Source organism: Ictidomys tridecemlineatus, chromosome 3 (assembly GCF_052094955.1).
Source record: "Ictidomys tridecemlineatus isolate mIctTri1 chromosome 3, mIctTri1.hap1, whole genome shotgun sequence".
Lineage (NCBI taxonomy): Eukaryota > Metazoa > Chordata > Mammalia > Rodentia > Sciuridae > Ictidomys > Ictidomys tridecemlineatus.
The window spans coordinates 213,732,327-213,753,341 of record NC_135479.1 but is presented as its reverse complement, the minus strand read 5'-3'; the positions used below and the strand labels follow the sequence as shown (position 1 = coordinate 213,753,341).

Below are 21,015 nucleotides of genomic sequence, written 5' to 3'. Positions count from 1 at the left end.
CGCTCAAGGACGGGCGCTCGGGGATTACGTCAGCTCGCGGCGTCTGCGCGTGATGTAACCGGCCGGCGCCGGTAGAAAGGAGCGCCCTGCGGCACACGTGGGTGGCGGAGCGGCGGGCGGGCACATGGCGAGTTGTGCGGCGCTGGCGGTGTGCGGGCAGGCGCTGGTGGTGCGGGGTGGCAGCCGGTTCCTGGCCGTCTCCACTGCGAGCAGGTGAGGGAGTGGGCGGGCAGTGCGGGCGCGGCGGCCCTGGACACCCTACTTCCCGGCCTCCGTGGGTGCGTCCGCGGGGGTGACTCCAGGAGCCCTGCCGCGGCCCGCGAGCCCACCGCAAGCCGACGTGGAGCCGCGAGCGCCGGGCGGCGTCGGACCTCGCGCACGTCTGTTTCCGGGTTCTGCTGCGGCTGCGCGGCCAGAGGGCGGGCCGGCCCGGGTCACGTGGGCATGCGCTCCCGGGGCTTTAGTGCTCTGGTTCGGGTCTCCAGTGTCCTTTCCCGGGTGCGTTTGATTCTTTTATACTTGAAACGGACAGCCTGTCTGTAAAGTGTACGCTCTGCAGTTCGATGCCACATTTAGACTGCGCAAAAAGTTTGCGCACGAACCTGTGTCGTGTTCCAGTTAGTTTGGGGCTCAGAGCCCCAAACACATGACATTGTGAACCGACGGTGTGCTAGACACGACCCGCTGCTTGCCTTTGGAGGAATCTTATTGACTGGCAGAGTTTTCGACTTTGAAGACAGTTTCTCTGTCTGCAGCAATGCAGTGTTCCATGAAAAAATCGTTTGGGTGCTGTCACTTTAAACGTTATCAGCATATACAAGATCCCTTCTGTGTGCGGGGAGTGGGGGTGGGACCCAAGAAAGCTCAGGGTCTGGTAGGGAAGATGGGTGATTTCTATATTGGTAGGTGCTTCGGAGGCACTGCAGCTTTTTTCCGGTAGGAGACATTTTTCTGAACAAGTAATGGCTATTTTACATTTGGGTGCAAAATCACACTGAATAACTGCAGCATCAGAACACAATTCTTCCTTTAAAAATATTTATGTTTTAGTTGTAGTTGGACACAGTATCTTTATTTATCCACTTTTATGTGGTGCTGAGGATTGAACCCAGGGCCTCCCACATGCTATGCGAGTACTCTACCTACTGCTGAGCCACAACCCCAGTCCCACAATTTCTTCTTGTAATCACGTTTTGTTGATTTTCTAGTGCCTGAAAGAACAGTATATTAATTCTGGTTGAGTTTTTAACTTTGAGTGAATTGGTTGGTTTTCTTTGGTGAGAATCTTGTGGATTGTGTATGACATATCCAAACAGAAGGTTAAGCAAACAGAGCTCCTGAACTCTCTTGTGCTGTGTAGTACCAGTGCAGTTTTTTTCCTCATTGATAAGACTCAGAATTTAATGAATATGCAAATGTACAAATTTTTTTGTTCCAAGGGTAAAAACACCTCAAACCCTGCATCTTTGTTAGAAGTGTTTATTATGGTTTTTTTTTTTTTTTTAGTGATGATGACAGCCTCTTCACATATGATTGCAGTACGGCGGAAAAGAAGCCAGAAGAAAATAAAGGGTGAGGTGATGGGGAAGAGTGTTCAGGGCCTGATGGATTGAGTTGGGGGGGAACTGTTAGATGAAAAAGTAATTGTTGTCTTGCTGAATTCTTAACTTCTGTCACCTGGTTTTGTGGATAAGCTTAAGTTTCACCTTAGGAAAGAAACATGGAATTAACTTTCAAATTAGGTATTAAGGAAATTTAATTAGTTTCTGTCAGTATTGGTTCCTATGAAATAATAGTTTGAAATCTGTAGAGGTCATGTGCAGGACATTAATGTCACCTAATTCAAAGATAAGGAAAGTAGAGTGTGCAGTTGTTTTGCATGGTGGCTTTCTTTAGTTCACTCGGTCTTCTGGGTCAACTTGTCCTTAATTATTTTCAGTTTGATTTAACCGCTGTGTCTTGTCTTGGATTAGTCCATGTGCACGAGGGTGTGGGCTCTATGATCTGAGCGTCTTTCCAGTCCAGCTCTCTGGGTTCTAGCATGTTTGCTAAGAGACAGTCAAGTTAGTTAGATGTAACTATTGTGACCATACAGCATTTTTAAAATTCTTCTCATGTCCCTTTAATACGTCTTTATGTTCTGACTACATGAACCACTTAACTATTAGCATTTTCTGCCTCTGCCTGTTTTATAAATTGGCAAGGCTAGCCATCCAGGAATGCAATCTTATTTTCCTTTATTAGCTAGGATTCTGTTGCTGTAACAAATACTTGGAATTAACAGTCTATAAGGAGAAAAGGTTTATTTTAGTTCACAGTTTTTTAGGTTCTAGCCTGAAAGCAGTTGGCCCTGTTGCTTTGGGCCTGTGCTGAGACAGCACTTTATGGCAGGAGCATATGGCAGAGCCAAACTATTCATGTAGTTGCCAGGAAGTGAAAGAGAGTAAGGAAGTGGCCAGGGTCCCACGTTCCCCTTAAAGGACATGCCCTCTGTTGATGTAAATACCTCCTACCTCTTTTTCTTCTTTTTGAGACAGGGCTTGCTGTGTTGCCCATACTAGCTTTGAACTTGAGCTGAAGCACCCCGTCTCAGCTCCCTGAGTACTGGGACTGTGGGCTTGTGCCACCATCCTGGCAAGATCCTGTCTCTAAGGGCTACCACTCCCAGTAGCACCATGGTGGGACCGTGCCTTTAGCACCTGCTCCTCGGGTACCCTCGCCCAAATCCCAGCAAGGCTGACTGCTTCTTCCTTTTTCCCAGGGAGGATGGCCGGCCCATGGATCAGGGGAGCGACATGATTCTAGCGTCCACCTTCTCCACGTCTGGCAGCTATTTTGCTTTAACTGATGACAGTAAGCGTCTGATTCTTTTCCGTACAAAACCATGGCAATGTCTGAGTGTCAGGTATGAAATGTTAACGTCGAATCATTAAGATGTCTTATTCATACCTTGTTCTTGCATGTCAGTAGCAATAGTGACAGTTACCATAGTAATAAGCACCCAAGATGGCGTCCCAGCTGTGGGTTAGACACTGATCCAGGGATATATGGTATTAACTGATAGGATCCTAGATTTCTGTGGGGTTGGCACCGTCTCGGTGGTGAGGAGTTGGCTGCTTTCGGGTCAGGAGGCTTGGCAGGGCTGTCTCTGCTGGGTCCTCCTGTGGCAGTGTTGCTGCCCCAGCTACTGTGCAATCCTACCTCCCACACAGTATTCCCCAGCCCTGTATCTGCTAGAGGCAAAGGCTTTCAGCCGGGTCAGGGCTTCAAGTGAGTCCTGCTAGGCACTTGGGGCTGGGTGGGTCCAGAGCCGTCTTTCTGTTTGCTGGAAGAGAGGAAGGGGCCAGTGCAGCCCGTCCTTCAGGCAGGAGTGCAGTGTGCTGCCGTGCGCTCTTGCCAAGCCACTCCGGGAGCACCTTGCCTAAGTGCAGCCGTGCCCCTTCTTCAAAGCGTCTTTGCCACTTGTGAGGGGGTGACCCTGCAGTGCTGTGAATCTGCTTCCCAAGCCACCACCATTGTTTGCTGCCACTGTGTCCTTGTGAGAGGAGGTGGATGTCACTGGTGCATGGGCAGATCTCTGACTTCTCCTGGTGTCTATTCTTGAGAGTGAGAGCTGTATCATTCTGCTTTTTCTGTGACTCACAAACACATGGACAGAGTCAGGCCTGGGCCCCTCCTTGTCCTCCATGAGACTCCCTTGAGAATCAGAGGTAAACACGTAGGTTGCCATGCTTCAGCTACTGAGGTTCAGGATTTCCCTTTGTAACTGGCTCATACCAAATTATTGGATTCAACGTTTTTAGATATTTATTTTATCTGATTTTCTAAGGTAAGAGTAAGAAGCCATATTCCAGGTGGCATCAAAAGCCAGAGTATTCACCCTGCCCTCTTTTCTTGTCAGATTAAAACTACAGGCCTGTTGAATATTGCTTCATTGTTAGTGTTCACAGTGTGTGTTTTTGTGTGGCAGATGCACATTTTTGTGAGTAGGTGTACATAATTTGGAAATTTAACAACATATCAAAATTAAACAAAAGGATACCCAGATATCCAGTGATGTGCCAGGGTCCCTCATCTCCTTTCCCACAGAGTTGCAGAGTGAAGTGTCTCCAGGCGAACACTGCGAACTGGCCGTGAGCCCCTCCCACGGGGCTCCTGCCGGCCTAGTGGGGCTTTGCAGCTGGCTGGTCTTGACTTTGGGTCTCTGACCACCTGTGGGGACCTGGGAGGCAAGGCAGAAGGTTGGTGTTCAGTCTGCTCGTGCTCCTTAGCAAGGTGACTCTCATCAGACAGCTGAAACCATGGACGTTTGTTCTCCGTCCTGGAAGCTGGAGTTGGAGATCAAGGTGTCTCAGGGTTGGTCCTTCCTGGATCCCCTGTCCTGGTTTGCACATAGCTTCTTCCTGTGTCCTCACGCGGTCATCTGTCCTGTGTGTTTCTGTGTTTTGAGCTCCTATAAGGAGGCAGTCAGGTTGGAACAGGGCTCAGTTGAATCTGTATGGCTCTGTAAAGGCCCTACTCAAACAGAAGCACATTCTGAGGTACTGGGTTGGTCAGGGCTTCAACCCAGGGGTGTGGGGGAAGGTTGAGCCCATAACAGTTGATCTTGTTTTCCTAATCCTGACTGCTAAGTTTATTTGTGACCCCTACGGAGTCTCCAAGGGGCTTTGGTCTCAAAAAGATATTATAAATGAGATGATCTGAACAAGCCAAGGGCAGTTCTTTGGCTATGTAAGGGAGACGCTGCCACCTAGTCCTTGTGATCATGCAGGCTGGACGTGCACTGGTCTGGGCTGGACCAGCTGTGGTTTGCTTGTGTATGTATTTTGGCACTGGGGCTTTCATGAACGCAGGGCCTGGTGCATGCCAAGCCTGTCTCAGCCAGTCTCCAGCCCCCAGTTTGATTTCAGGTGCTCCTGGGTGATGGCAGCACTGCCAGGCCACACTTTGAGCAGCAGGATGCTGTAGAGCTCAGATTGCCCCAACCCGCTGTCTCATAGACCTGGTGAATGGGCGAGCTATACCTAACTCCAGAGTCTAGAGTGCCGCTGGGGCCGGGGTGCAGGTTCAGCGCATTGCACTTGAGCATATTCAAGGCCCTGGGTTTGATTCCCAGCACCACACACAAGGAAGTGAGGAGCCCTGTTTGTGTTGGGAAACAGTTTTTTTCCTGGTGGTTTCAGTGAGTTTGCTGACAGAAGGTTTGTTGGGCCTTTCGGCAGTGCTGGCACGACGCAGGGTATGATATGCTGATAGCTGTGGGGACTGGATGGTGTCTTCAGTACACTTGCTTTGGTTGCTAAACTCAAAGGCCTGGCTTGAGAATTGGTGTGGATGTATGATTCTTGAGCTGCCCTGTGGTTAGCACTGTCTGGGACCCTAGCAACATGGTCTCCCGAGCCCTGAGCTGTGGTAAAGTTGTAGGCTTAATTGTGGAAGTGCAGAGTGAGTTCTTGATTCTGCCTGGCTCCCCTGGACTATAGGCTACCACATATTTTACCATGTTTTCCCTTTCATTTTGGTTCTTTCAGACAATTGGAAACCACAGAGAAGTGCAGGATGAGAACAGAAAGGGGTCCCCTTGAGCTCAGCATTGGTGGCGTCCCTGTGCAGGAACACTGGTGTGCTCCTCCTGTTTCTCTCAAGTGCGAGGCTTGCACATGGTGTGCTGCTGTGTTCAGCACTGGGTGGCTAGGGGCCCCTCTCTCCCCACACAGCCAAATGGGGATGTGTCTCCCCTGCTGTTGGACTATACTCTGTGATGAAAGAGCCAGCACCTGGGCCCTGCAGGGATCGGGCCACTCTGGGAGTCTGGGTCCCTGCACCTGTGTTGGGACGAGGATTCTCGAGGGGGGTTCTGTGTGACTGTGGGGCTGATAAGATGGGATAATTCAGGGGCAGGACTCCTGCAGTGCCAGTTAGTCCCGCAGGCAGTGTGTGGATCTCATTAGTGACGAGAATGAGGCCAGTCCTTCTTCATGCTGTCTGCAGTTGTCTGTGGAGAGGTGCTTTGGGTCTGCTTTTTGAAGTTAGTATGTCGGTGATCCCTTAAAGACCTGATGAACTCCGAGGTGGGCAGTACTACCTTGGCAGAGCACACCAGTTGGCACCTGATCGTTTCTCCCTTTAATTACAGGTTTACTTCTGGTTTTAAACTGACACTGGTGGGTGACTTTGTGTATGTAGGCATGAGGTGGTGTGGAGGGCAGATGGTGTGATGGATGCAGTGGGGACAGTGGGTGGCAAAGCCCAAGCTCTGCTGTGGACATGGGGCAGGTGCTAGCACCTGCCTGGGAGCTGGTGAGCCCTGGGTACCCTGTGCTGTGGCTTGGTGGCCTTGAGCCATTAAGGGCCTGGGGTCGCCCTCACATGGCCTCTTCTCTGGCATTCCCCTGAGCCCAACAGGAGGCACTTTGTCACCGTCTCTGGATGGAACTGTAGGGTGAATGGCCCTTTGGGGTGTGTGTGGTAGTGGACAGATGTGTAGTCATTGCCATCTTCCTCCTAAGACCTACTGGCAAATTCTTCAGCTTTCTTCTTTTTAGATTCCTTTAAAATTTGGTATTTGTGAATTTCCAGTGCTGGGTCTTTACTCTCTCTTTGTGGGTCTAAGGAGAGATTTCTGGGGCAAGGATGAGGATGGGAAGGGAGAGCAAGATGAGATGGTTTCATCAGATAGTGGGAGCTACTGTGCACTAAGACATGAGAGCGCAGAACCACATGCATGGAGTGAGCAGCTGACTGGTGTGCGGGGGCCAGTCCAGTCACACTGAGGGGGGTCTGCCTAGTGACATTTTATTGGGAGCACAGACCCTTCTGATGGATCCCCTCCTCAAAAACGAATGTCCATCTTTTTTTTGTGGTGGTACTGAGTGCAAGTTGAATGTAACCTGTACATCCCTAACCCTTTCTATTTTATTTTGAGACAGCACCTAGCAAAGTCCCTCAGGTTGGCAGAGAACTTGCAATCCTCATGCTTCAGCTTCTTGAATAGCTGCTGCTGTGCCTGGTAAAAATGCCTATCTTTAATGTATTTGAAGTGCACTTTAATTTTTGGGGTTCCACACACCTGCAGTTTATGTGTAGTTGACTGGCTGTGGTCATATGCTGCTGGGGGCTCAATTGAGTTGGGACCAGACTGTCACTCCCATGTTGGCATGCTGCTGCTTTCAGACTTAACATTAGGGGTGTTGAAGCCAAGCCAAGGTGGAAGTTGTGGGCAACAGTGGTTCTTCTTCAGGTGGCAATTTAGAGTGACAGGAGATCAGAGGACCTGGGACCTGGGCAGATCAGGAGACCCTCTCCTGCCCTGGAACTGAAGCCAAGGAATTGAAGATGAGGGCACCGGGTGACACATGGTACCTTCAATTTTGACATGCACATTTGCTTTTTACTTTTTTTGTCTTTTGTGTTTTATTTTTTAGTTATAGATGGACACAACATCTTTATTTTTACGTGGTGCTGAGTATCAAACCCAGTGCCTCACGCATGCTAGGCAAGAGTGCTCTACCTCTGAGCCACAACCCGAGCCCTCTTTTGTATTCTTTGATGTGCACTTATGAACATGAAATCACCTCATTCCAGAGAGTACCCATTAGAGAGTGATACTGGCACCCAGAGGGCAGAGCCCCAGGAAGTCAGAACTGGGTTTGCTCTGCCTGCAGGTGTTGGGATGGTGGGGAGTCTGGTGGCTGGGAATGTGAGTTTGGGGAACTGTGGCCAGTGTGGGTATGGCATCTGAAGCTCTCGGAGCCCTGGCAGGGCCTGGGATGGCAGCTCTGGAGATAGGCTCAGGGCAGTGCCAGTTCAGGCTGAGCCAGGTTAGCTCTGAGGGACCCTGCAGAGCCAAGCATTTGCTCTGTTGTGTAGGGCTCTAATAAGAATCCAGTGACTCTGTGGGTGGAAGGGGAAGTGCCCAGACCAGGCCCCGACAGGATGAGAAGGTTATTGGGGCCGCTGCCTCAGTTCTCTGGGGTCCTGGGAACTGGGATATTTAACAGTGGCGACATCTGCCCCATTGTGCCACCTAACTCCCTTGGAGTCTTAAGTCCACTCCCTGCAGCTGAGCTGCATCCTAGTCACTGTGGGGACAGACCTAACTGAGAGGCAGAGAGCTCCCAGCTGGCACAAGGCAGAGCATCCTGTGGAGCTGGGGGCTGCATCTGTGCTGCTGTCCTGGGGTGGAGACTCCTGGGAGGTGTGTTCTGGTGTCCAGGTAGGGCTTTGTTGGAGCTGCCTGCTTGGCTCCTTGTTCTCTGAGAGAGAATTTTGATTAATCCTGCCCCAGAGCCTAATTATCTTTCTGTTGTTCTTTGTTTCCTCTATGTTTACCCCGCCACACCCCCCTTCTGTGGCTCCCTTCTGGAGGCCCAGCTGCAGGGAGCCTGTTTTGCTGGAGTTGGAGGGGGGGGGGCAGAGGGGGGGCGCGGGGGGGGGCTCAGCAGGGCGGGCTGTGATGAAGTGCAGGTGGAGCCTGCTGTGGAGAGCCGCCTGTGCTGTGGGGGGTGGAACCCCAGATGCCTTGCCTGGAGAGTGATGGGCATCTTGCTACTCAGAGTGCTGACCCTGGTTAAGCAGAGGCTTGAACGTAGCTGCGTCTCGTATAGAACCAGCTGGCAGATGTGGCAGGCCTTGGCAGCCCAGATCAAAGGTTTTTATGAGTGTGCTGAATTCAGTGCCAACTGAGTGGTGCCCCACCCGCTCCCGAGCTCCCCGCTGTACTGTGGCCTTCCAGCCAGGGACTTGCGGGGACTCAGGGCCATTTTCGCTGCTGGCCTGTGTTGGGTGAGGGATGGTGCCCTGGCACCTGCAGGAGTGAGACACCCCTGCGATATGTGTGGGATGCACAGCACCAGCAGCTTTTCATGGAGCTGTGGAGAACGGTGGGAGGTCAGGTGGGCCCGTGGGTGTGGAGAGTCAAGGACCATGGGCCCCAGATGGTGGCCTTTGCTTTTGTCCCTGGTAGTGGCCCTCTCATGTTGGTGAAGCCCACCCACATTTCCTGCACAGGCATGGCAAAGGTTCTGGGGCCACATGCAGTTTCCTCAGCATTACGTCACGACAGGTTTCAAACATACAGCTGAGCTGAGAGGACTTTACATCACATACTCCTGTATCTGCCACCCCAGTCTTATCACCAAGAGTCATTTATTTTCTCCCTCCCTCCCTCCCTCCCTCCCTTCCTTCCTTGTTTTCTTTTTTTTGATACCAGGGATGGAACCCAGGAGTGCTTCACCAGTGAGCCACATCTCCAGTCCTTTTATGTTTTACTTTGAGTCAGGGACTCGCTAAGTTGCTTAAGGCCTTGCTAAGTTGTTGAGGCTGGCTTTGAACTTTGCAATCTTGATCCTCCTGCCTCAGCCTCCCAAGCCACTGGGATTATAGGTGTGCACTTCCACATCTGGCCAGGAGCAATTTTCTTGAGGAAAAATTATTGAAGTAAAATTAGTCCAAGGCACGGGCTTTGTGTGTGCGTGCTGGGGAGGAACCCAGGGCCTGGTGCGTGCCAGGCAAGTGCTCTGCCACTGAGCTGCACTCAGCCTAGGGCACTGGCTGTGATGTGGTTCTCAGCATTGCTTTGTTATTTTGGCATCATCTTCCCTGGCTGGACGGGCACATGTGTTGCCAAAGGCAACAGGGCACAGAGGCCCCTGGACTTAGAATGGGATCACGTCCCAGTAAACTCCTTAGGCTGAAAATACATGTGTTACACCAAATCTATAGAGCATCCTGGGTTAGCCTCACCTGCTTTAAATGCTAAGGACGCTTTCCTGAGCCTGTAGCTGGTAAAATCGTGCGCTGAAGCCTGGTTCTGCTGCAGAGTGTTGAACATCCTGTGTAAGGCATCGAATATACTCTACAGAAGGAAACAAAGAGTGACTGTATGGGTGTGCTTCCACACAGTTGTAAAGTGGACAGCTCCAAGCTGAACCAGGCTAGCTGGGCCGGGGGTCAGCAGCATAGGTGTGAAGGCCTGCAGCTGAGCTGACCTGTGGCTGCTAACCTGTGTGTCTCTGCTCTTCAGGGTGGTGGTGAGGAGGTGCACAGCTCTGACCTTCACAGCCTCTGAGGAGAGGGTCTTGGTGGCCGACAAGTCTGGAGACGTCTACTCCTTCTCGGTGCTGGAGCCCCATGGAGGTGGCAGGCTGGAGCTCGGGCACCTGTCCATGCTGCTGGACGTGGTATGTAGGGGCACGCTGACTTGTCCGCTCCAGCTGACGCCCTGGTAGGGCAGAGGCTGAAGGGTCTAAGGGGAGGAGCCGGGGCTCTCCCAGAGCAGGAGGAGCTTAGAATGGAATCGAGGCAGGTGGAGTGGTCAGCAGGATGGAAGGGGACCGGTGAGTTAGGAGGGGGTTGGGTGGTTCTAGACGTGAAGGACAGCTTCCTGGGGACTCCAACTTGGGATGACAGAGGGGAGGGAGGTGGGAAGCAGAGCAGCGCCATGTGTCTGAGGCCTTCTCCCAGGACCCAGCCCCGACCTGGTGTTTCCCAGCCATCTGGAGAGTGGTGGAGCTGGGGTGGACCCAAGGGGGGACATTGCGGGAGGGTGTGAAGGGGCACTCACTAGGACTCGGTGACTACTAGATGTGGGGACAGGTGAGAGGAAGGTAGGTGGTCTGGAAGTGGGGGGTTGTGCAGGTTGGGGTGGGTGGAAGAAGGGTTGGGTTTGGATGTTCCAGGATTAATTGCCCTTGTCTGGGCTGAAGGGCTGGGGACACTGGAGACCCATGGGGGGCAGGGGGAGCCCCAGTGATTTCCCTGTCTAGTTCCAGGCCTTGGTGGCTGGTGTGGGCCACAGTTTTATGCAGGCCTCAGAGGTGGCCTTCCATAGGGGACTAATGGGAGAAGACCGGGGGTCCTGTGGTACTGCGGAGTGGCCAGTGAGTGTCTCTCTGTTCTCTGACCCCTGGTGACACAAGGCTGTGAGTCCTGATGACCGCTTCGTGCTCACTGCTGACCGGGATGAGAAGATCCGCGTCAGCTGGGCTGCTGCACCACACAGCATTGAGGCCTTCTGCCTGGGGCACACAGAGTGAGTGCAGGGACCTCGGGCTTAAGGCAGATGAGTGGGGACCTGGTGGCAGAACAGCAGGGCCCCACACCTGGAACCACCGAAACCCCTTTGCCAAAGGAACGAGTTCTTCCTCGGCTGGCCCTACCCAGCTCGTGGCTGTCCTAGCACTCACCCAGTGAGGGCGCCCACGGATGCCCAGAGCGAAGGGACGTGTGAGAGGCATTGACTGCTGCCTTGTGTGCTGTCCCTCACCCAGTGTCCACGCTGCTGGTGAGGGGCCTTGTTTGGAGAACTACTTCCTTGGTCAGTGCCCATGTTGGCCATTAAGGGCTGGGTGTTTTAGGGGACGAGGACCAGCCTGTCTTGCCTGGGGTGGACCCAAGCAGGACATTGTGGGAGGGTGTGAAGGGGCACTCACTAGGACTTGGTACCATAGATGTGGGGACAGGTGAGAGGAAGGTAGGTGGTCTGGAAGGTGGGGGGTTGTGGAGGTTGGGGTGGGTGGAATAGGGTTGGATTTGGAAGTTCCAGGATTAATTGGGGCACACAGAGTGAGTGCAGGCCAGAGGCTGGGTACAGTTTCATGAGACGAAAGCATTTAGCTGACTGCCTGGATGGCTTGTGTTCATTCTGTTGGACGGAGCTGTCCCGAGCGCTGTGGCCTTGGGTAATTGTCACCCCATATTACAGCACCCTCGTGGTGCCAGCCTGCAGTGCAGTGTGTGGTGTGCAGGAGCCGCTTAATAAGTGAACAGCAGTTGGCCTTGAACTTGATTTCCAGCCCGTGGAAGCTAGTCCTGCTCTTTGCTGCTGAGTGCCTGTCGGATGTGTGTTGGTGGGACATGTGTGCCTGTGGGATGCGAGGGCCTGGGGGATGCCTGTTGGTGGGACCTGTGCGTTGGGACATGAGTGCTTATGGGATGCTTGCCAGTGGGCTTTTTCTTCTTGGAGGACCTGAGTCTAGGAACTGGGTTCCCTGGCAGATGGCGCCCCTGGGCCCAGGCCAGGGTGACACTTGGAGAGGCTTTGTCTGATGGGAACAAGGAAGCGCCTGGGAGCCCTTGCCCCAGCGATCACTGGAGGGCACTGCATTAGAGGTGGGGAAGAGCAGGGAGCTGTCGGCCTGTGTTTGCCAGCAGAGGGGCTTCCTGGCCAGCCAGGTCGCTCAGGGCCCCCCGTGGCTCTTTGGATGGCAGAGTGACTGCCACAGTGAGTCGTCTGCTGGTGCAGGGTGAGCATGGTGACTGGCCGGGCCGCCCAAGGTTCTGATCCCTGGCTGCTTATGTCGGGGACCCTCAGGGTCTGATCTGTGGTGTGGTTCTGCTGTCTGGCCCCACAAGGGTGCAGGCATTTTGGGTAGAGGCAGGTGCTCAGGGAGCTGGTTGGGGTGCTGCCAGTCAGAGCCGCTGCAGAGGGACACGAGGTGGAGGTCGTTGCGTTGTGGGACCCCGAAGGACCTGGTGTCCTGTCCTGATGCCAGGGGCCATCACCTGGCTCTCCACAGCACTAGCCGTCCTGTGGGGGCTGAGGGAGGGTTCCCTTCCTGAGGTGAAGGGTGGCCTCTCGTTCCACTGTAGGTTTGTGAGCCGGATCCTCGTGGTGCCCAGCCATCCTGAGCTGCTGCTGTCCTCCTCAGGGGTGAGTGCCAGTGCCCAGCAGGTGCCTACCACTGGCTGCTGCTTGGGGAAGGTGGAGAGCCTTGGGAGCAGAGGAATTTGTCTCTGTCTGTGGTCCATGCATCCCTGCTCCCCCATGGTGTCCACTAGATGGCACTTGCTTTCTGCATCTTAAACTGCCCAGGGTTGCTCCTTGCCCACAGTCGCTCATTTGGGGCTGGGTGCAGTCTGTGGCATGTGTGGTGTGTGTGCTGTCTGTGCACGTGTGTGTGTAGTCTGGTTGGTGTAGTGTGGGAGGTGTGTGTGGATGTGGCTGTGGTGTGTGAGCGTCTGCATGTGTGCACACCTGGCCCCAGCACAGCAGGTCTGGGTTAGGACCTCCCGGCACATGTCGTCTGGCTGCCTTGGATTCCTATCCCATCATGCTGTGTCTTCTGGACATTCACCTCTTTTTCTTTTTTGGTACTAAGGATTGAACCCAGGGGCACTTCAACACTGAGCTACATCCCCAGCCCTTTTTATTTTTGTCTCGAGGTAGGGCCTTGATAAGTTGCTGAGGTTGGCTTTGAACTTGCAGTCTTCCTGCTTCAGCTTCCCAAGTGGTAGGAGGCACCATACCAGGACGGGTGGGCAGTGCTGCTGGGACATTTGCATCTTTACAGAGAACCTTTAGCTCACAAGGGCAGCCCTGACCCCCTGACCACACCCAGCTGTCTTCAGTGTCATGTAACCCCCTATCCCCGTCTCCCTCCCCGCCCAACACATGACTGGCTCTTGTGGAGCTGGAGGCCTGCTGCGACCCTGTGTGCTAAACTGTCTTTTTTTGCAGGACTGCACCCTGAGGCTCTGGGAGTACAGAAGTGGCCGCCAGCTGCAATGCTGTGACCTGGCCAGACTGCAGGAGCCGGTGGAGCCTCAGGGCCCCAAGGTAGCTGCAGCACTTGTCTGGGTGATTGGGTGTGTGCAGGGCGTCTCTCCAGGTGCCTGCATTGTGTGCAAAGAGTTATCTGTCAGACACATCTTTGCTGTCAGTGCCAGCGTTCTTCCAGTTTGGGAGAAATCATGTACAGCATTTCTAATTCTGAACACATACAGTCACGTAGGTGGAAAATAAATTGTCTTACTTTGTGCATTCAGACAGCAAATGAGAGAAAAGCCTCTAGTCCCACTTGGAAGTGGAGAAGACGGTGGTGCTTAGTAAGGGGCCTCACCTTGGCTTCGTCTGTGGCAGGACAGGCAGCCCACCACAGTGCTCTGTCCTTTATGGTGTGTCTTGGCACCTGGGCTGCACCCAGGCACTCCATGAGATATAGATCACGTTCCCCAGTTGCTCTGCATGAGAACAGGGTGACGTGGCCTCTGCCCTGTGCTCTGCTGGCCAGGAGAGTAGTAAGCCTTTGCGAGCCTCAGGGTTCTGTCTTTGTTTCTGCCGTCTCCTGTGCTGGGAGAGTGGAGCCTGAGGGGCGGTGGTTGTGGAGTCGGGTCCCCTGCTCCTCCTCCCCTAGCTCTTGCAGCAATTCTTGGGCTTTGAAGGCGTTGCACATTCCTGCAGGTCTACTGAGGCCAAGGAGAAGCTCCTGCTGTCCCCGTGTTTGGAGTTGAGAGGACGGGGAGCCAGCTGCTCCCTTCTTTCCCCCTGATTCCCACAGTGCTTGGGTGCCCACCCTGCCTTGCCTGCTGAGGCTGGGGAGCGGCGCCGGGGGCTCTGCCTTCCTGTGAGGGAGTGTGCAGCCTGCGGGGCGACACTGACTCAGAGCCGCTTTTCTCTGCAGAGGTTTGCTGCATCCAGGATTGCATTCTGGGCCCAGGAGAGCTGTGTGGCACTTCTGTGTGACAGGTAAGCCACAGTGGCTTCTCCGTCCCACAAGCCCATCAGGAGGGGAGGCAGATGGATTGCTCAGTGGTCCTGCCTGTGTCCTTGTGGAGGGGTGGGCAGTGCTGCTGGTGCAGCCCCGCCCCTTGTGCTCCCTGTGGCACATGAGTCCTGGCGCTCTTGGTGGGCTTTCCACCTTGGAGCTTACAGGTCACCGTGGCCTCTGTGGTCTCCAGTCCCTGCCACTCAGAGCTGGTCCCAGTGGAGCCTGCCGTGCTAGGGTGGAGACATCACAGACACTTTTGGAGCTAGGACAGGTCTTCTGGTGCTTTCTACGTTCTGTATTTCGCCCTGTGACAAGTGTGGGGAGGCAGTCCTGGCTCATCTTGGGAATTGAGGGTGTAGGTTTGGAGAGGGGGGAGGTACTGCCCAGAGCCCAGGCTTCTGTGCACGGCTCTGTGGGTGGGGTGGCCATCCTCATTCTTTCTCCTTTGTCCTGTGTGGGTTAGTGCTTGCTGTGTAAGAAGTTGCCCCAGAACTCTGGGGCATGGACAGCAAAAGCCTGTCACCCCACAGGTGCTCGGGTTCCTCAGTTGGGGCTCTTGGTTGGGGCATCTCCCAGTGTTGGTCTTGAGGGTGGTGCTGTCGGGCGAGGGCTGAGCTGCATCCGTGTCAGGCCCCACAGGCCTGCGGTGCGGTCGTAACCATCCTCTCTCTCCTGGAAAGCCTCCCTGTGGTCCTCATCTTCCATCTTGAGGCCAGCGGACCGCAGCTGGCGTTCAGACAGCAGTTGACTTTTCCACACCGGGTGTGGGATGTGGCGTTTGAGGAGACCCAGGGCCTGTGGGTTCTGCAGGACTGCCGTGAAAGCCCCCTGGTGCTCTGGAGGCCTGTGCGTGGCCAGTGGCAGGTGAGACTGAGCAGCCTGTGTCCAGGGCCCTCTGTCCTGTAAGACTGATTTTCTCATTGCCCTGAGCCCTTTGAGCCTGATCATGTCTGAGTCCCAGGCTGTGTCCCAGGGTGAAGGGAGCAGACGGCCAGCCCTGCTGTCCCCGCTGTGGTGTGGGCATGTTCTTGGGGCAGGGGTTGCCATCAGGGGTTTTCCCTGGGACTCCACGTCCTGGCCCACACGTACTTCAGTCATGAAGCTGGGATAGCATTGTCTGTGCCTTGTGTGTGCAGGCTCAGTTATTGCTATTGGTGGGCACTTGGAACACGTGGAGCCCTGGGGCAGAGGACGGGGCGTGGGCAGTAGGCCTAGCCGCCTCCTTGCCCCGTCATGCCAGGGACAGGGAGGAGGGGGATCATGTCCTTGGCAAACTCCACGCTTTGCCAAAGCCCCTGGCCTGTACTGGAAGCACGAGCCCGCAGAAGCTGACTGGGAGGCCCAGTGCTGCCGGGGTGGCCCGTCCGCACCCCAGCCCCAGGTCCTGCCTCCCTGGCTTCACAGGGAGCTTCCTGGCACCTGCTTCCTGGCCTCCTTCTTGCTGTCGCCGGTGTCTCCCACCTTCTTATTGGGGCCTTTGTCACCTCTAGTCTGTTCCTGAAAGTGCTGTGTTACAGAGGCTGGCCAGTCATCTCCGTGGACACTGGACCATGTTGGAAGGTAAGAACCTGCAGGAGGCTGCTCATCAGGCCCTAGACCAGAGTTCAGGACAGGCTCACTGCAGTGGACCCCACACGCAGGCCGGCTTCCACACACCAGGCAGGCGTGGGGCAGCGCTGTGCTGACAGCAGGAGGCCCTGTGCTGGTGAAGAGGCTGTAGGCCACTGGCCCATGCCTCTGCAGATGCAGCAGGGCAGTCAAGGCTGTGGGAGCCACATTTGCTGGTTGCCCTGGGGCCCAGGTGTAGAGGACACTGCCACAGTGTTGGCCACCTCTGTCTGCCCCCTGAGGCGCAGATCCTGCTGCCTCACCTGCCGGCCGGTGTTCCCTCATGCTTTTGTGGACCAGAGACTGAGGGTGGCCCTGTCTGCAGGACTGTTCAGACCCAGCCTATGTTGCTCAGAAGAAACCCTCCAAAATCAGTCTTTTCCAGTTGAAGTTGGGGTTCCTTAGAGTCTAAAGGGTTTGGACTTAAACTTGGCTTTGGAGGTATTTGTGTGGCAGTGCCCTGAAGTGTCCTCTGTGAAGCATTGTGGGTTTGTGGGTGGCTTGTGCGCTGCCTCCCCACCTTTCCTTTGCTCTTTCCCATCCTGGCTGGAAGTTGAGGTGTGGACCCTGGCATGGTCTGGATCTACTTTAGCAGCATCTTCAATGGGCCCTGTGGCTAACTGTGTGGGGACCCCCAGGCGCAGCTCAACGCCCAGCACCTACTGCCCCCTTGCCCTCTCGTTGTTCAGGGGCCTTAGCTGGCTCAGTCCTGTCCTGCTGAGGATCACCTCACATGGACTCAGGCCAAAGCCTGCCATCACTTTCTAAGGTGTTCTGTAGACAAGAATGGCCTGTTTGCCGGGTAGGGGTGGGAATGGTGTTGGGGAGGCCCACCTCGGCCTGAGCATCCCCAGAGCAGTGGCATTGCCACAGGACGCTAGCAGCCGTGCCTAGGTGCAGGGTGAGGCAGGACAGCCGCTGGTTACAGTCACTGAGTGCCCTGGGTGTCTCCTGGCCAGGAGAGACCATGCCTGCCAGGCTACACCTATGGCTGCCCTCAGGCCTCTGGACCACGGCAGGCCTTGGGCATCTGTGGCTGCATAGCAGATCATTCCACATTTGCCTCCCTAACACCATGTGTCCCAGTTGTCTTTCTGTGGGTCAGGGGTCTGGGCACAACTCAAGAGAGGCCTTGTAGGCTACAGTCAAGGAGCCGCTGTCTTGAGTCTACCCCGACAGGCCCACCCTGCTCGCTTCCTTGCTGTGAGTGGAGTTGGGTTCTCACAGCTGGTGGCCCACCGTTCCCTGCCCTTTGGCCTTTGCCAGACAGCACACAGCCTGCAGGAAAGTGCCTTTGTGCCCTGGTTTCCCACGTCCATCCTTTTCCTTTTTGCCTCATTCTGTTAGAAGCAAGTCCCCAGGGTACAGACACCAGGAGGCAGGCATCATGGTGGCCCTCTCAGAATTCTGAGTTCTGACTCTTTGCATTCAACTGCTGAGTCCTGATGGGCATCTGTTTTTATCCCCGTGACAGGCTCTGTTGGTGCTGCAGATGGCTTCCGCAGCCTGTACAAGGCCACCTTTGACAACATGACCTCCTACCTGAAGAAGAAGGAGGAGAGACTGCTGCAGCAGCTGGAGAAGCAGCAGCGCCGCAAGAGCCCTCCTCCAGGGCCCCCTGGAGGGACCAAAAAGGCCCGCTCAGGGCCGGCAGCCTTGGGCTGCTGACCTCTGTCTTGGCGGGGCTCCCCACTGGCAGTACAAGCAGCTCTTGGCCCAGCACCTCCCTTTAGAGGGAAGAGGTGGCAGCCAGGTCCCACTGGCCCAGTGGACAGTCTGTGGTCGCCAGGCTCTAGAGTGTCCTCATTGCTGGGTGCAGGCTCTTGCCTGGAGTCCGTTCCTCCCCACCGGGAAGCCATGCAGTGACAGCTGAGCTGGAGAGTCTGCACAGGGTGGTGGGAGTGCCTTGGGCACTGTGTCTTCCTTTTGGAGGAAATATACTACCCGTGGCACTGGCGGCTACTTTCTTGCTGTGTCCTCAGTGCTGTCTGCCAGGTGCGTCTTCCTCCTGGGAAATCAGGCACCTCCTGGCTTTCTGCCCTCGCAGTGCCTCCTCCTGGGTGCTGCCGTGCAGCTCCTCTGGGGTGCTGTCCCTGATTGACGTGTGCAGTAGCTGGGTGGTGAGTGGCTCTGTGCAGTGCAGCAGTGATGTGTCCCTGGGGGAGCTGGATGGCGCTGGCACAGGAGGGGACTTTGTTGAAGGCGTCTGTGGATGTGGCCCTGGTGAGGACCTCATTTCACAGGGAAGTGATTGGTGACGTGTGTTTTTGTGCCTATGACTTGGACTCTGCTCACTCTGCGGAGTGGCAGGGGGTTCTAACGAAGGGAAGCTTTTGTGGCTTCCTGCAAGTGTGTGGGGCAGTGTGTGGAGCTGGCCCAGGTGTGAGGTGGGTGCTGTGTGGAAGTCGTGTTTCTCAGTGCAGGTCGTGGCTGTGCCAGCCTGGCCACTGAACCCAGCTTCTGCCCACTTTCTGTGATTCTGTCTCAGACCCAGGCCCAGCGTGGGTGGGTGAGGACGTGGCCATTTAAGCAGATTTCTGCTGTGCACCAGCAGTTAGGAGCTTTGGCTTCTCCCCCAGTGCCCTGGTCTCCTTGGACCCCAGCCTGGAAGCAGCAGTGTCTTGGAGTGGCTGGGCCCACTCGCCTTCACGGGCAGGAGGGGCTGCTGTGTGGAGGGGCCGTGTCCTGTGTGCTGCAGGCCCTCTGAACAGGCCTGTCCTCAGTGGGTGGTGTGGAGTTCTTGGTGTAGGAGAAACTCGGGTGTGGTCTCCTCCATGCCGGTGTTTTGGGAACCCTCTGAGCTTGCAGCCTCCCTTCTCCCTGGCCCCCCACCTTTTACGTTTTATTTTGATTCAGTGTCTTGCCAGGTTTCTGAGGCTGGCCTCAGACTACGATCCTCCTGTCTCGGCTGGTAATACCTGGGCTCTGCTTGGTGCTGTGGCAGCAGGTGTGGCAGGACCAGGAGCGCTAGCGGACGATTCTCACCCCCTTGAGATCCTGTTTAAGTTGTGTGTTTAAAAAATGAACTGGTTTGCTTCTGGGAAATGCCTTTCCTGTTCACCTGGCTCCTCCTCCCAGCCAGAGTAGACACGGTCCTCCGTCCACGTTGTTCCAGCCAGCGCTCGGGTTGGTGGCCAGGCCCCTTCGGTGTCTGGTGAGGACTCACAGACACAGCTTCAGGGCAGTGCCGCAGAGCCATGGGCATGATGTGAGGAGAGGCTGCAGTCGGGCAGGACCACCCGTCTTCCCAGTGGTTGCTCTAAGTCTGATCCTTACCAAAGTCATGCACGTGGGTGACAGGCCAACGGGCATCTGTGGCCTGCTGTCTCCCCTCCCGTGGTTCCCGACCTTGTTTCTTTCTCCAGAGGCCATGGTGTTTGGTGGTATTCCCTGCCCGACACCCAAGTGACCCCCAGGGTCCACTCACTGGGTCACTCTCACAGAAGTTGCTGTACACACACTTGAGTGGTGCTGTCCACGTGCTCACGTGGATCCGAGTGCGCCTTTGCCCAGCGCTCGCTGCCTGGTTTCCAGGTGGGTTGGCCATGTGCCCTCTGGCACTGCCTTTCCCTCTCACAGGGCTGTCCTCTTGTCTGCTCAGTGGCTCTGGCTCACCTGGCCCCATGGCCAGGAGTGGCTTCCAGCTGGACCTCATATCCTGTGGGGTCCTGGGCTGGCTCCCTGCCTTTAGGGCCCCTAATTCCTAGCAGAATGGGGGCTTTATTCCAGCTGGCTCTGAGAGCCTACGCTCAGGTGCTCCCAGATGTCCAGGAGTTTCTCCCGTGGGAGGCTGGCAGCACCCCAGTGCACATGCTCTCCGTAACCCTCACCTCACAGCAGCACCCCTACTGTTCCCTCCCCTGATGCCTGCTTGCTGGGCAGCTCGCTCAGATCCTGTCTGCCACCCGACCGCTTCTGCATCAGTTTCACCACTTGTGTAAGATTTGCCCTTACGCCCCCTTAGAATTTTATCCTTGTTTTATCGTTCCTATTTTTTAAAAATTGTTTTTATTGTCAGTGGATCTTTATTTTATTTATTTTTTTGTGTTGCTGAGGATCAAACCCAGTGCCTCACACATGTGAGACAAGTGCTCTGCCATTGAGCCCCAGCCCCAGCCCCAGCCCATTTCTGTTTTTTAGTTGGTATGTGTTTACTTTTGGGGACAACTCCTTTCATTGATTAAAAAATGTGGTTATCATATTGAGCCCTGCACACTTGGCTTGTGTTTTCATTTTGACTGTGGAGTGTGTGGGGTGTACAACTGAAAAATGTACAGGAAACACAAATGCTGAGACCCCCGTGTCCCCTCTGGTCACTGCCCTGACTGCCTGTGGCCTGTGGGTCATCCCCTGCTGCCGCTCTGATTTCTCTGCTGGCTCTCTCTGGGAGTCATCCACGTGCCACAGTGGTCATGGGTTGTTCCTCCTACTAGTTAAGTGTTGTGCTGTGTGCAGATGCTATGGTGTGTTCATTCTGTTGAGGGACGTTAGGATGGTTCCCAGTTTAGTCTGGTGAAGTGCTGTGGTGCACGCTCTAGTACCTGTCGTTTGGCACACAGAAGCGTTTCCATTGATATCTGTGGGAGATTGGTTCTAGGACCCCGTCCCCCGCCCACCAAAACCCCACAGTCTGTAGATGCATGAATCCTGTGTGTACGATGGTATTTGCACACAGCCCCGCACATCCTCCTGTGCTCAAAGCGCCTTTACCTTACTCACAGTGCCCATGCAGTGCCCGTGCAGGTATGCAGTTGCTCTACCATGTGGGTTGGGGAGCGACGATAGGCAGGACCCTGTGCAGGTGCGTTACTGGCAGTTACTCCCCACCACGTAGTTTTGAGTCCACACTGGCTGACCCTGTCTGCAGAGCCTGTGGGTGTGGAGGACGACTGCACCTAGGAGTGGACTCGCTGGCTGT

General features: G+C 55.0%; 1 protein-coding gene across 4 annotated transcripts; it reads left to right on the top strand.

Annotated features, from left to right (window-relative positions):
- The first annotated feature begins 17 nt into the window (after positions 1-17).
- On the top strand, positions 18-20,310 carry Wdr4 (WDR4 tRNA N7-guanosine methyltransferase non-catalytic subunit). Of its 4 annotated transcripts, none has more exons than XM_040287086.2 (11): positions 18-213; positions 1,507-1,572; positions 2,762-2,905; positions 10,025-10,181; positions 10,920-11,032; positions 12,592-12,652; positions 13,460-13,558; positions 14,403-14,467; positions 15,170-15,353; positions 15,894-16,049; positions 17,572-20,310. In XM_040287086.2, exons 1-11 carry the CDS (start codon positions 125-127, stop codon positions 17,629-17,631), a joined length of 1,194 nt encoding a protein of 397 aa, XP_040143020.2. In that variant the 5' UTR covers positions 18-124; the 3' UTR covers positions 17,632-20,310. The 4 variants fall into 4 exon arrangements, with proteins under 4 accessions (XP_040143020.2, XP_021580956.2, XP_040143021.2 ...); XM_021725281.3 differs by having other exon boundaries at positions 26-213; positions 15,980-16,049; XM_040287087.2 differs by lacking the exon at positions 18-213 and adding an exon at positions 433-498 and having other exon boundaries at positions 15,980-16,049.
- Positions 20,311-21,015: the final 705 nt, after the last annotated feature.